This window comes from Mastomys coucha, unplaced genomic scaffold, assembly GCF_008632895.1.
Source record: "Mastomys coucha isolate ucsf_1 unplaced genomic scaffold, UCSF_Mcou_1 pScaffold1, whole genome shotgun sequence".
Taxonomy (NCBI): Eukaryota; Metazoa; Chordata; class Mammalia; order Rodentia; family Muridae; genus Mastomys; species Mastomys coucha.
The window spans coordinates 73964901-73980547 of NW_022196891.1; the positions used below are offsets into that span (position 1 = coordinate 73964901).

The 15647-nt window shown below is 41.3% G+C and overlaps 1 protein-coding gene across 4 annotated transcripts in view; it reads left to right on the forward strand.

The window, feature by feature from the left end:
- Window positions 1-15647, forward strand: part of Sdccag8 (serologically defined colon cancer antigen 8) — a 194770-nt gene that overhangs the window by 47920 nt on the left and 131203 nt on the right. For all 4 annotated transcript variants that reach the window (XR_004123669.1, XR_004123667.1, XR_004123668.1 and 1 more), the window contains exons 11-12: window positions 4924-5058; window positions 8319-8435. Coding sequence is in view for 1 of the 4 variants with exons in the window: in XM_031390771.1 (XP_031246631.1) it covers window positions 4924-5058; window positions 8319-8435 (252 nt within the window). In the remaining 3 variants the exon portion in view is untranslated. The remainder of the gene's footprint in view (window positions 1-4923; window positions 5059-8318; window positions 8436-15647) is intronic.

The window sequence follows — 15647 nt, forward strand, 5'->3', positions numbered from 1 at the left end:
CTCCACAGCCTTCTTATCATCAGCATGGCTGTAGCCTATCAAAAGAAACAGTGTCTCAATCTCTAGTGCTTAAGAAGTTTGAAAACTCTCACAGGCTTCACCTCCTTCCCAGGAAGACAAGTCTTTATTTTATTTGATCCTTCTGAGTGCTTGAAGCAGTCTCTTTCAGAGCCTCTCAGAGCAAAACTAGTTCCTCTCTGTAGGCTGCCCATACCTCACTGATGGCAAATTCTTACTGGACTGTTGGCTTCTCTGACTTCCTGGGAGCCCCTCGCATGCATGACCTAACACCCTCACTGCTTGGCACGCTCCTCTCACTTAGTGCGTGCTCACGTACATATTTTTGAATGAGTAGCCTACCAGGAAGAGATAGAAGGCCCGAGGCATGGGAAAGGCAGGACTAAGGCAGAGGCTAGGGCTGGTCCTGTCTGCAAGTGATCATGACAAGCCTTGTGGGACGGTGGTGCTTAGCCAAGATCCAGAGAATAGCTCGGACTTAGAATCTAGCTTCCGAGGAAGGAAGTGGCCTCTGTTCCACCCGAAAAAGGCAGGAGGGAGGTGTAGCCTTGAACCGGCTCTTATGTAAATGAGAAAATAGCAGAGAAAATAGCTGGTTTTGGTTACAAAAACAGCTGTTGCTTACACATAGGGTATTTTTAATTTGGGAAGGGACCTGTTTCATGGAAACCATTTGACTCAGTGGCTTCACAATACGAAACCATTCAGATGAGCATTCAAACAGAAAGGAAAAACAGAGTGATGAAGTGTGTTTGGTCATTTCCTGATCCAAGGAGGCAGCTGAAGCAGGGCACCCTTCACACGTGGGTAAGCGTCAGCCGATTTGACCTCAGGACCGGTCCTGAGGATGTGTCCGCTGTGAGAGACAGGAGTAACCGGCTTCTAGATGGGTCCGCTGTGAGAGACAGGAGTAACCAGCTTCTAGATGGGTCCGCTGTGAGTGACAGGAGTAACCGGCTCCTAGTAGCTGATGCTGTTCTCCTTAAGGAAGGTGGCTCTGGAGAAAGTGATGTGGGAGGTAATCCAGTTTGACCTTTCTTGGACCTTGTTTAATCTTCAAGAGTAATGAATGTTTTAAGCACTTGACAGGATTAAATGAGATGAAGTTTTGAAAAAAAAAAGTCTTAATGCCTATCTTATGGTAGGCATTGAGCCCGTGTGTGTTACTATTTTTATTTTAGGGAAGGCACAGTGGACTTGCTGAACAGTTTTCTTGTACCTACATGTCAGTACAGACAGATAAGCTTGAGGATAAACTCAAGCTGTACCTTATGTATTTTCTTGAGTGAACTTGGCCAAGTAGCTTAATTTTCTTAATCTCATTTCAGGGGAATTGAAAATTAATCCAATACAAGTAATCCAATTTTCATTAATCCAAATCTGATACAACTCTTTCTCTAGGGGACTTCAATGTGCCCGCGCCTGCCTCTGTGTGTGTGTGTGGCATGCATGCATGAAATCTCTGATAGTACTGCTTCAGTAGTTGTGATGGAGATGCTGCAAACATGGATACCGTGGTCACACTCACGAGTGTACACACGTGCTAAGGGCTAGCCTGCATGCATCTGTCTGTCCTTCCTCTGTCCTTCCTTCCTTCTCTCCATCTCCGCACCTCACCTGCAAAGGACCCTGCAGCTCTATTCAGCCTTCCCTTCTGGACCCTTTACAGTTTCTCGAGCAGAGCTGAAATATACGCCCAGGACAAAAACTTACCAACACACGCTATTGAACGAGGTATTTATGAAACAATGAGAAGGGAGTTTCCTCATTATATTTTCAAATAGTATGATTCATGTGTATGGAAGTGTGCACAGGGATTGTCAGTTGTAGCTGTGGAATCAGAAAGAAAAGTTTTGCTTTTCAAAACCATTCTCTGGGGCTGGGGAGATGGTAAAGTGCTTACTGCACAGGCATTAGGACCTGAGTTTGGAGCCACAACACCCACGAGATAAAGCCGGACATGACTGTGTGTGCCTGCAGTCTCAGTGCTCTGAGGCCGGAGACGAAAGGATTCCTGAGGGCTTGGTGGTTGGCCAGTGTAGCTGAATCTATGAGCATGAGGTTCGGTGGGAGACTCTGCCTTAAAAGAATAGGTACATAGTGACTGAAGGTGACACCAGGGCTGACCAGGGCTGACCTCTGGTCTCAGCATGTATGTGCACATGCATATGTGTGGGCGCATGCGCACACACCCACCCACCCCCCCTCCCACTCCTACCCCCACACTACCAAGCTCAGGAATACAGTCTAAGAGGAAAAATGACCAATTAATCATTACAATTACATTGTAAAGTTAGTGTAAAACCAGGCACTCCTGGCTTTCTCACAACAGAAGACTCAAGGGACTAGCCACTCCCATGTCCCTTTGCGTGTGGGTCTCCTTCCTCCCTGCTGTGAGTTTGTCTCCTGCCTTCAGTGTGCTCTCTGAGCCGCTCTGGGATGTTAGTTCAGTCCATCCTTTACCATATGCTTCTTTGATCACCCCACAGTCCACACGTTTTCTTAGTAGCTTCCCCTGACAATAACAGCCCGTTGCCAGAATCCCTAGTTTGTGATATCTCTTCTACCCCTTCATGCAGTAATCAATGTACTGGAAACCACTTTGCAGAAATTTCCGTCAGGCTCTCCCAGCCTAGGCGTCCTTGTCCCTTCCTTGCCCCTGTCAAAGTTTAAAGGACTTACCTGATGTCAGTGCCTTAGACATCCAGCAGGGTTGCAGCTGTCTGCGTTACTTCTGGCTCTGCAACAGATGTGGATGGAGAAACTCCTGCAGTGTAATGCTGACTTCCAGATGGTGGACGTGGGGGAAAAGAAGGTGTGACAACAGGAGGAAGGCCTCAGGAAGTGGGTGACAGGAGGCAGCAGACAGGTCGTGGGCAGAGGAGCTAAATGATGGGTGGTAGAGGGAGGGAGGGAGGGAGGGAGGGAGGGAGGGAGGGATTGGTGTGTGCTTTGTAATAGAAATGGACACAGAATTTACAATTACAAAACAATTATCTGCGTATTTATTTTAAACACTGAGCATTCTTAATATGTTTAACAGATTGATCTCCATATAAATATGTACTATATTAGTTTTACTAGCTTGCCACTAAAATTGACTACTGCTATATGGGTCCAGAAGACCTATAATTACAGGTTTATGATATGAATAATCATGAACTTGAGTTCTTAAATTATAAAAGTTAAATGATTCTCTATTTGCCCTGTTTATTTTCCCTTGACCTTTAATTATTCATTCAGATTGTAATATGCACAAAGATACTTTGTAGTTTGTTATTAGCAAAGCTCTGTATGAATGAAGTTTTCAGACAACCTTTTAATATTTGGGACATGTAAATAACTATAAATCAAATGCACAGTTCTCCGTGATTTTCAGAAAAGTCAATTAGTTGATCATTCTAAATTAGAAAGTATCTTCAGGGCTCCTTATTTTCATGTGGGTCAAGTATGCTATTTATATAATTCAACTACAGACACCTGACATTGTAAAGCTCTTAATTTACCATAAAGCTTTGTTCAGTATTGAAATTTTAAGAGTTTATATTACCAATATTAATTATATATAATAATGGGTCTCATCAGTATGTTTTCATGCATGTATATAATATATTTTGATCATATTTATCCCCATTATAGTCTCTTGTTCCACTGGTATTTTTTTTTTGATGTATGAACCAATGAGTTTATTAGGCTTATTTGTAGGATGCAAGTTTAGTTCTTTCATTTACAGAAGAGTACACATGCTGAGGGCAGTGATGGGGCTCAAGCATCACTGCTCCCTTCTTAATAGATGCGGTAGGTGTCCCTATGTGTTTAGTTCTGGGCTAGGGCAGTGCTCCTTCATGTTCAGTGTGCTAACTAACAAATTAGCACAGAAAAGTTGGAATCACTGAACAGAGATCCACCATTTAATCTAAGGACTAAATGTTTTTAATCCTGAGGAGAAATAAGGAGGGCTTGATGCTATCTATAGACTCCTTCAGAAAAGCCATTTATCCTAATTATTCATCCATACACTCTTGCAACATTTGGTGCCTTTTGATGGACATGCCCTTTTGGAACTTTTAGTCAAAAAACAAAGAGACAGCTAAAAACAATGAACCGGTGTGATTAAGCGCCATGACAGCGGTGTACAGAGGTGGAGGGTGGATATGCTGCAGGATTCCATGTCAATGCAACTGTGAGACTAAGACCAGGATGGCATGGACAGCGACAGTGAGAGCAGAAGCAGGTACACAGAGCAGGCTCGGGTGTTCCCGTGCACGGCAGCTGAGTAGCAGCCTTCAGTGTGAAAGACCCCTGTTCTGTGCTGGGCACTGGAAGTCGAGGAGGGGTTCCTGGAAGACGGAGATAATTGCACATTTAACAAGACTGACTCCTAATAAGGCTGAGCAACACTCAGTAATGGGAGGGTCTGTGGGCCTTACCAACAAAGGAGCTGCAGAGAACTCCCTTGTTGGTTAGGGGAAGGGTCTCTCTCTCTCTCTCTCTCTCTCTCTCTCTGTGTGTGTGTGTGTGTGTGTCTGTCTCTGTCTCTGTCTCTGTCTCTCTCTCTCTCACTCTTTCTAATGTTTAATGACCATGAGGGAAAGGACCTAAGAGTCTTCCTTTGAAGGAACCCCATTGCAGTGTGTTCTGTAACATATTATATTTGCTATCTCAGGGTTCCAACCTACCTTTAGACTATCGTCTTACACCTTTCACTATAGGAGCGAGGCCAAGGAATGAGTAGGAAGGGAAGAGGCATTCCAGGTGAGTTGAAGAAGTAGAGGAATGGACATCTCCAGCCTACAGAGAAATGGTGTTGAGCCCGGTAGCTGGCAGACACCAAACTAATGAAATACCTTGTTAATTTTCATATTCTCAAACACCGCTGCTGAGATGTTTTGTGTCTTCTCACAGATGCTGATCCTGTCTCAGAATATTGCCAAGCTGGAGGCCGAGGTTGAAAAGACTACAAGGGAGAAGATGTCAGCTGTCAGTCAGTTAGAGGAAATTCAGAACCAGCTTGCATCTCAGGAAATGGACGTCACAAAGGTCTGAGCAAGTTTTGGTTTAATAATTGGCTTTAGTACATATTTTCTTTGAAAATTTTTCTTTTAAATTTATTTATTATTTTTATTATTGTATGTGTGTGATGTGTGTGTGTGGTGTGGTATGTGCATGTTTGTATGTATGTATTGTATATGTATGTGGTATGGTGTGTGTGTTATGTGTGCATGTGGTGTGTGTATATGGTGTGTGCATGCGTGTGTTATATACAGGCACACACATGCTGTGATGCTCCTATGGAGGTCAGAGTCAATTTTTTCCTTCCACTGTGAGATCTACCTCTGGGTTTCAGATACCCTGTGAGCAATCTCATCTACTTTGAAACTATTTTTCTTTTCTTTTTCTTTCTTTCTTTTTTTCTTTTATTTTTCCCCCTCTGTGTAGCATTGGCTCTCCTGGAACTCAGAAATCCAGCCTGCCTCTGCCTCCCAAGTGCTGGGATTAATGGTTAGGTCACTGAAACTATTTTTCTTATTATCCAAAGCTCCATATGTTGTCAGAAAGAAGTTTGGAATAGAAAGTCTTTTTATTTCAAGAATAGTAAAGGTTACTTTAGTGAGTCTATCAACCGCCATTGCTACAAGACCCTCTCCCTTCACCCTTACTTCATGGCACTGAAAATCCAAAGCCAGTTTGTAGCAGTCAGCTGGCAAAGACACACTTGTGACTAGTTCTGTTTAATTGTTGCATCTTTAACGAAATTTACCTAAGTTAGTTAGCAAAGAGCAATTCTTTTTCTGTAGACAGTGTGAGCCTGGTCTTTCCAACAGTTGCCTGAGGCACGCTGAAAGCTTTGCTTGATAGAAGAAGTTTACTCCTCTCTCTCCAGTTTCATATCTACTTTTAAAACCAACATTTTATATTAAATTCTTAATTACATCTTATATTTAGCATAAATTCTTACTCTATTGATTAAGTTATATATCCATGCCTTGGGCCTCTCTGACCAGTGAAGTGAGAACTAAAATATGTAGTGGTTTTAATTGATTTATTTTAATAAATATTAGTTTGTCTGGACTTCAAGTAAATCCCTTGACCAGTAAGAAAGCAAATATTTCCAGACATAATATATAAATGAAATCAATTCATTCTTTATCACTAAATCCACAGGTAGTATTATAGCACAATAACCTAGCTCCTTAAATTTCCATACATTTTATTCTATTGTTGCTTTAAATTAAGTAATCATAATTATTTTTAGCTTTTACATTGATTTATACTTATACAACTTATAAAGGGAGCTGTTTCTCTTCACTCTCTAATTCTCCATTTACTTCCAAAATCATGCTGGGTGATGAAGAGACTTAAGCTTCTGTCTGCCAGCATACCTGTTCTGTCTGTCTGTCTGTCTGTCTGTCTGTCTGTCTGTCTAGAGACAGGGGTGCAGACAGGTCTGCAGAGGAATAGACACACAGGTTTGGAGATGGAAGTCATGGCACTTGTTTGCAGTTCATTATAGGAGACACCCTTTAATGAACCAGAGTGATGGAAAGAATGAGTTTGTCCCTACAGCTGTCCAATAGGACTCAGACCTCAGAGAGTGGCTGGCACACTAGACTAGATGACTCTGAGAGAGCTTCCAACCCTCAGATAGTAATTCTGGCTCAGTAGAATGCCTAGACTTCTTTAGAAGTTTGTTGTAGATGAATACAGTAAGCAATGAGCTGAAAGGACTAAGAAAGTAAGGTTAAAATTAAAGACTGAAGTGACTTAGCGACTCCGACATGTGTGATGGAGTGCATTTGGATAAAGTCACTGCTTTTCATTGTTGAGGAATTGTTATTTTTCTGATGTTATAAATTGAGAGTTGTTCACTTCAGCTGTACACCTACTAAAGCCAAACAGCTGGAACAGGTTATTTAGCATTTTAAGTTTATAATTTTTGAATGGAAGAATCAGCTCTCATGCATTAAAGATAGACTTGTGTATGTGCTTGAACATTTCTGATGCCCCTGGAGCAACATTGTCGGCTGTGCTTCTGTCTTGCCATAACTTTTAAATTTTGGTGCTTTTATTGTTTCTAAAGAGCTTTTTATTTTAGCAAAGGAAGGCATATACGTTACATACTTTACTATAGTTTAATATCTCAATAACAAATAACAAAACTAATTTATAAAGCTTCTAAAACTCACTTTTGAAGAAATGCAAAATTGAAAAGTTTCAGGCAAGAATAACCATTAGATACTCTACAACCATTAAAAGGCAGATTTGAAAGTCCCAGAAAGAGTTGTGATGTAACCCAGCTTTCTGCAGGTTCTCAGTTACAGCAAAGGCTCATCATTTCTTTGTTTAGATTTTCCAGATAATTCTATTTCTCAAATATGTTTCTCTGTGTGAGTGACCCGTACTAGAGAAAAATAAATTGCATACAGAATTTTTTGCAACATTTTAAAGATATTATATTATTCATTATCGAATAATAGCACAATTATTTCACTTCACATTCATATTTCCTCTTGTGTAGTAGGCTACAGTTATGGTTGTAGAGCATGCTTAAAGCCAGCATATGACTTGTACCAGAAGTTACTTTAGAAGTTATTTTATGGTATTTAAGTCACATGACATACCTACAACAATATGGTTAATGCTGTCTCTATGGTTTATAGTAAATGCTGGTACTGTATACCTAAACATCAATAATATAGTTTATTAGCAAAAAAATACCCTTTTAAAAATTCCCTTAGAAGCTTAGCTGATGAAGTCTTTAAAGAGAGATGTTTTATAATATAAAGAGAATGACCATCTGTGTGAATAATAACAGACTTTAACTGTTTTAATTACTGATTTTGACTAGTGTAATTTCAGATGATAGTGCCTTTCGTTGAAAATATTAATTTGAAACTATTTTATGTAATATAATCCTGAAAATTAGCTTTGATTCCTTAGTTACACATTCCATTACTTTGTAGCTTTTGATTGATTTTGAGGGGGGAATGAATGCACGCTGTGGCATTCATGCAACTAAAAAGACAACTTGAAGGAATACGTTTCCTCATTCCAGGCAGGAATGAGGTGAACCTTTGGGTTCACTCAGGTAATCAAGCTGGGTGGCAAGCATTGTTACCTGTTGAGCCATCTCTCAATGCTTTCCTATATTGCCTCCAAATCTTAAACCATATTCAATGGTCTTAGAAAAGTTTTGCTGTACTTTATCTGTGTGTCCTCTAGGGGGCACCAAAAGATCTAATTGTAGACATTTCTCTGCCGATTCCAGAGGCTATTGATCTGTTTTTACAATCTAACAGGTGTGTGGAGAAATGCGCTTTCAGTTGAATAAAATCAAAATGGAGAAGGATGAGGTGGAAAAGGAACACAGAGAATACAAAGCAAAATCTCACAAGGATCTTGAAATGAAAGATCAGGTAAGGGAGCATTCCGGCACACTCCGCTATTAAACTATTAGTAACACGTTTTCTGAAGTTGGTGTGGTTTTAACCCTAAGCCACTTATTTCTCTTATAATGTTTCTAACTAATGTAAGGACCCAGTTTATTCTATTAAAAGAATTTCATTTATAGTTGCCTGACATGAAGTGGTGAGAATCAACTGCTTGCATATGAAATTCCAATTTGACAGTTCATAAATATACATTTGGATATGTATCTATTACTTAGAAAAAGTTTAAAAAATGTTCTAATGCACAGTTTGAACCTAAAATATACATATATAAAGTTCTTGAAAGATGCCAACTTGCATCCAATTTTAAATGAGAAACTTTAAAATTTGTAAGATGAGATGAGTTGATATGTAAATATGTCAATCAAATTGATTGTTGGCAGAGTTGGACCAGTTTTAACTAAGATAGCCATGAATCTGTGTGCTTAGGAAGCCTAAATACAGTGAAATTAGAAATGTTAGGGAAAATGCTACTTGCTTCCATTTCAGTTTGAACAGATGTTTTATGTTATAACTCTGTGGAGATTGTATAGATACTCCAATTTTAATTGACTCTGGGGAAAGCTTTTAAAGAGAAAGTTATGGCAGATTGACTTTTGATGTTCTATTTTTATGTTACATTATAGACCATTGAAGGTTTGCATTCTTTACAGCCAAGAAAAGCAGATTGTGTATTCTATTAAAATAATATGACCTAGGTATCAGTATCAATAATTTAGAGATATCCGTACAGTTCAGAAGTAGGTGACTCCAGATAATTTTACAACATATTTCTAAGCAAGACTTTCTATCATATTTTCAACATATTTTCCCCTTCAAGCCGTCAGCTGTTGATGACAAATGACATAAATGCAATGGGGAAAGTATTAAATATGGAAGCGCTAATGAAGCTCTGTGCAGAACACTTCCAGTCACAGCTGAACCCAGACAACCAGAATAAAGTAGTTTTTATATGAGTAGATGCAAACTTTATGATGAGTTCTACATCTTAGAAGAGCTTTTTATATTAACGTGTACTGATCTTATTTTGTCCAGTTGGGGGCGTCCCTGATAGTAGAATGGGAAGTTTCCTCAGTTGAGGATTGGAAAGAAGCAAATGGAGTACTCTCCTCCTCTGATACCCTGCAGGTTTTTATAGTTATACTGGCACACTCTGTGATATTAAATATCTTTTGAGTTATTATACAGAACTCCAGAAGTATAATATTTGCTGCTAATAGAACACAGACGCAAAGAGGTCGGGAATGATTTAAAATTACATTATTATGTTTTAGCAATACAACAAAACAAAACAAAACCCTACAGTAACAAGAGAGAGTGTCTTAGGAAGAGGACAACCTAGTTTAAATGTTACTTTAGTGTCTGTGCTGTCTTCTTAATCGGCCCATGAAGGAACAAAGGCTGAAGCTGCAGAGGAGTTCCCTTTGTCGTTGCTCCCTGATGCACTGACATACTAACTTTCCCTAATCCTCTCTAGGGTGCCCTTTCAGTGAAGATGTGACTTCGGGGAGGACACAGTTTGTAGAAGTAAACCCATGGAGGGAGGGTTAGGAGAAGTTTGCTTGCTCCCATTTTTTCCTGAGCAGAACGTGAGGAAAGTTTGTCGGTGCTCTTCATAACTGTTTTGTACTGAGCAGACAGTTTCAGAAGTAGGAGCCTCCCATTCCCTGGATGATTTGGAGCAGCCAAGCAGCCATTGTTCTTTGGTCTCTCAGCCATGACCTGACCTTCTGTCTATAAGACCGAAGAGCTATTTAGCTTGGCCACCATCTGCACCCAGGAGAGAAATTTACATTTAGCTTTGAAAAGCTGGACATGTCAAGCATTTATCTGCAATATCTACCATGATATAAAACATATTTAATTTTAAAGCCTCATGTATCATACCAGGAGGCTGTCTCTTGGTTTGCAAGCAGGTGTTCCCCATAATGCATTGTTTTATTCATATTTTAGCTAATCTGGCCACTTGATAGGTTTTGAAAGTAGGTGGGAAACTGAGATGGAATGTGGTGAGCACAAGGGCCTCTTTGATGTATACACAGCCAGGCAAATGCTTGACCACTGGAATGATTTTCCTCGTGACCTGAGCCTTGACTCTGGCATAATTAGAAAGAAAGGTTAGAGAGGAACAATGACTGTCTCTTCCACCCACTTTCTTCTTTTCTTCTTATATTGTGTCAGGACCCATGGGTGAATTACCCTTCCCGGCAGCTCCTTTGTATCGCTGCAGCTTGGAGAGCTGCTGTCAGTCTCAGGGGCCGCTTCTGCACCACGGAAAACAAAAGGCATTTGGTGTGCAGACTGGGAGCTTGGTGCCTTGATTTCTTTTCTTTTTTTTCTTCCTTCCTTTCTCTCCTTTTAACTTTCTTTTTTATAAACATCAGGTACACACACACCATCATGGGAACTTAAAAGCGTATGAAACAAAAGGAACATTATAAACAACCTGTGCACTTCCAGTACTTACATTCAGTGTGTGTCAATCTTGTTCCATCTAGTTCACAGTTTTTTTTCTTAACTTCACCTCATTATCATATTTTTCCATTTTATCATTTTCTAATTTTTTTCTCATTGTCTTCCTCTACCTCTTCTCCTTTTATAAAAATATTAAAAACAGATCTCAGATAATTATTATTTTACCTACAAATATGTTATTGTGTGTCTATAAAGGAAATGCTCATATTATCATATTGTCACACTGAGGAATATTAACGATAATTTGTAGCAAAGAACACCAAGCTTATATTCACATTTCTGTACCTCAAAGTGTTTTGCAGTTGGTTTATTCCAAAATGTGGAGCAGGTGTGTCTCTGTCTGTTCAAAGGCTGCAGTATTGTCCTCTTTAAAAGGAAGGGAACAGAAGGACACTTAGGGAAAATGTTAGCTCTCTGAAGGCTTTGTGCTCCATACTGCGCTGGTCATCCTACCAGAGCTGCACCTCCATCCTCTGACACACTGTGAGCCTGTGGCCAGGACCTCCATCCTCTGACACACTGTCAGGATGCTGCTTTGCTTCTCATCCCATTCCAGAAGGGGGCCGGAGACCCCCAAATGCAAACTGCATCATTTCAGAGCCCTATACTTAAGCTTCGGGAACTTTCAGGAAACCTTGGCATTACAGGGCTAGCTCATATGAAGTGAAAGATGTGTCTGTGGAGTTTTCTTTGTTAACTTTGAATTTAATAATTGAGTCTCAAAGATGTTTCTTTGTTGCCTCGAGCCTTTGAACAGGGGCCAGAGCAAGTAAAAACACAGAAAAGAGAAATGTGATGTTAAAGGTACTATGATAGCAGGCTTTTTTTTCCTTATCCTCCAGTCTCTTGTACTCCTCCTTTGCTTCCTCCTTCCACCATCATCATATTTTAAATTTGTTATGTAATTTAGAGATGTATATATAGCACAGGGGCACATACAGAGGGCGGGCTGGGGAGGCGTGATCCAGAGAGGCCAGAGCAGTTGAGGAAGCTGTTTATTGTCAGTCTGACCTTTGACACTGCAGATGATAGCTTAGGAGAATGTTTTGAGAACAGGGGCACACTCACAGCCTATGGTGATGTGAGACCCTACCGGAACATTTCACTGGCTTTGGTTTTGTGACTTGCTTTTGTATCGAACAGATAGATGAAGCAGTGTGTACAGGCTACACAAAGTTAATGGGCATGTGGTAGAATTAAAGAAGCCAGTTTAGAGAGGCATCTGTAAAGCCTGGTGCCTGTTGAATATTGAAGAAAAAATTGTTTGTGATATTAAAGAAGATAGCAAAGAATATCGTCTGAGAGACTGCTTTGAAAAGTGTGGCACATTGAAGCTATCCAAGTTCTGGAAGGCAGGCAGAGTGGGAAAAGATGAATTTGCCTTTGTACCTTTGTACCTTTGATGACCATAACACGGTTGATAAATGTTGTTCAGAAATACCACACTGTCGGTGAGCACGATTGTGAAGCGAGAAGGGCCCTTTCTAAACAAGAGATGCAGTCTGCTGATCACAGAGAGGTTGGGGAGGTGGACCTTGCTACTTAATGGAGGAAACCTGGGCGGGGGCGTTGGAGGTAATTTTGGTTATCCTAGAGAAGAGAAGCTATAGTGGCAGAGGTGGTGGCAGCAGAGGTAGTTATAGAGGTCGAAACAAATGCATTTAGAGGTGATGGTGACAGCTGTGGTAGTGATCCTGGCTATCGACAGAGGAGGCTATGGCTGTGGTGGACCAGGATATGGAAACCAAGGTGGTGGATACGGGGGTGGAGGAGGATGTGGTGTCATTATGATGGAGAGAATTTTTGGTGGAAATAACTCTGGTGGTGGAGGAAAGTATAATGACTTTGAAGATTATGTTAGACAACAGTTATCAAACTGTGGTTCCATGAAGGGGGCAGGGCTCGTGGAGGATGCTCAGGCAATCCCTATGGTGACAACTGTGGATCTGGTGGTAGAAGTGGTGGATCTGGTTGCAGAAGGTTTAGCAAACAGTGGAAAATGGCTACATTTCTTAGAAAAAGAAGGTAGAGTTGTCAGGAAAGCTGCAGGTTACTTTGAGACAGTCGTCCCAAATGCAAGAGGAACTGTAAAAGTCAGCCACAGATGGAGTGATGGTCCATAGTCAGAAACATCACTGCAGCCTCAGCAGGAAACCCTTCTTGTTCAGGTCTGTCATAGCATGGTTTGCAAAACATTATTAATTAATGTAGGGCAGCGGCAGATATGCGTTTCTGAGGTCATTTCTCTCTTGTAGCTTTATCTTTTCCTTCCCAGTCCCTTGTTATACCAAGTATATTGCCTTGCAAATTGCTGTAGTGGTACCAGGAATAAAAAAGTTAAGGGATGTTTAACTTCAAAGCAAACCAGTGCTTGCCATGCCCAGCATTTTCTGGGTTCTGGGGTCAATTCATGTCCTCGCTCTGCACAGGAGTGCCTTCCTGACTAACCTGTCTCCCTGCCCGCACTTCTCAGGTTCTTTTCTTTCCAGGCACCCTATGCAGAGAATAGTGTGGAAGTCGCTCTCCTTTATCCTAAAGGGAGCAAAAGGCTTTGTGCTGACGCTTAGGGCATGATGGCCACCTCTGTGCCCTGTCCTGACATTGTATGTGTATGTACATGTCCCTGCAGCCCGAGTTCTTATCTAGTCTCCAGCTAGGGACAAAGGCAACACAGCTCACCAGCTTCCCCCACTTCAAGGGCCTGTTTCTTTCCACCCCATGCAGGTCCCAGCGGTAGTTAGGCTGGGACAAGGCAGAGACTGGAGGGGAACACATTTCTGAGAACTGTTCCAGGGCCGAGGTGACAGGGAAAGACCACCACAGAGGTGACCTGACGGTCCACTGGCCTATCAGACGGTCCCAACATAAAAGTCACTAAAACTTGTGAGACATTGATCATGGAGCCAGAAGCTGCAAGCACTAGGCCTTTGTTATTTTTGGTTTTGTGAGGTAAGGTCTTACCATGTAGCCCAGACTAGTCTGGAACTTGCTATGCTCTGTAGCCCAGGCTATTCTCAACTCAGGATCTCACTCAGCTGCAAGGACTTCTTAAAGTGTCCTGTGGGACCACATTGAGAACACGGCATCAGCACATGCCTGACACGCTCCCACCTGATGTCCATATTCCTTGTAGCAGAAAAGAGTTAGCCAACGGAGACTCATGGCAGCTCTGCTTCTGCCTAATTTCGCACGTGAAATTTTATGAAAACACACGAACATGACTTATGTGTTGCGTTTGCTTCTTCCCTGGTCCAAGAGCAGAGCTGAGTGGGGCTTGGCAGTTAAGGGCACTTGCTGCTCTTGCAGAAGACTGCTGTTAAGTTCCTGGCACGCATGGTGGAAGCTCACAACCTCCTGTAGCTCCAGCTCCAGGGTGTCCAACACCACTGGCCTCTGCTGGAGCCTACAGTCACATGCACCCTCACCCACCTACATACACTTAGTTAAAATAATAAAAATTGATCTTTAAAAAAAAGCAGAGCCCAGAAGGTATGGCAGAGACCACATAGCCCACAAACCCCAGCTATTATTATGATTTCTAACCTTTATAGGAACTTTGCCAGCCCCTCTCTGAGGCGGGAGGTTCTTTTGTGTTACTAGAATGTCTTACTGGGGAACATCAGTCTTGAATTATAACTTATTATAATTTACTAGTCATAGAATATTTCATGGAACAGTGCATGCTATATCTCTGCTCTCTCAAACATCTAATGGCATTTCCAGGCGAGCATGTGGTAACTGTGTCTACATTTTATTGGTGGCCCATGGCTTAATAATTGCATGTGACTTAGATGAAAGTACAAATACAGCGTCATTATTTCCTTACAATTTAACTTATATGTTAATATGTATTTTATTTTTTGGAAATAAGAAAATGGACATGGCTTTTCTTAGTTGTATCGGTCTGGTAGCTCTTTGGAGCAATACTTAACCCTGAGTAGGAAGCATTTAAGGTCTCAAAGTACTTCATGAAGTAATCAGAGCAAATACTTAAGTGTATGGTTGCATACACAAAACCATCAAAATTTATGCTTGGAAAAATTAGAGAAAAAAAGGCTTTAAAAGTTGCTCATAATCAGCATGAGTCAGCACTTTAGAACTGAAATTATGCATGGAGAGTGTCAATGCAGGAATTACTTCATAAAATCAGTTCATTAGATATTTGGAGGAAATCTGTCTATTGGATGCAAAGAGAGCAAACTACGCCTGGCAGCTCCTAAAAGCCAGGCTCTTTTGAGACCAGAGAAATAGGAGTAGAGGAAGGTTGGCAAACTGTACCGTGTTATGCAGACAAGTCAGGAACCCTGTGTCGGGATTCTCAGGGATCGGGCAGATTCTTCCTGGGAGGATCTGATCTCGGTGTTTAATGTGGAAAGTCGGGACCACAGCAGTTTAATTTACTGTGACTCGTGGCGCAGTTAGTAAGGCTTTCCTAACTGTAGGAAGACTGAAATGGACTGTTCAGTGGGCCATGGAATGAGTCTCCCTGAAATAGGTAACAGTGTGATGTGCTCAAGACCTACACTGCGGGCCTCTGGAGCGCACTGTGTAATTCTGGGAACGTTGAGCAACAGACCATCGCGTCTGTGGGAAGTGGGTAGCTGCACTGCTCGTCTTTTCCACTTGTGACGTTAGCACCTACAGATTAGAGTAAATCTCTCGCAGCTCTCATCTCTCTGAAGCTATCCACTCTATTCAGCAGCC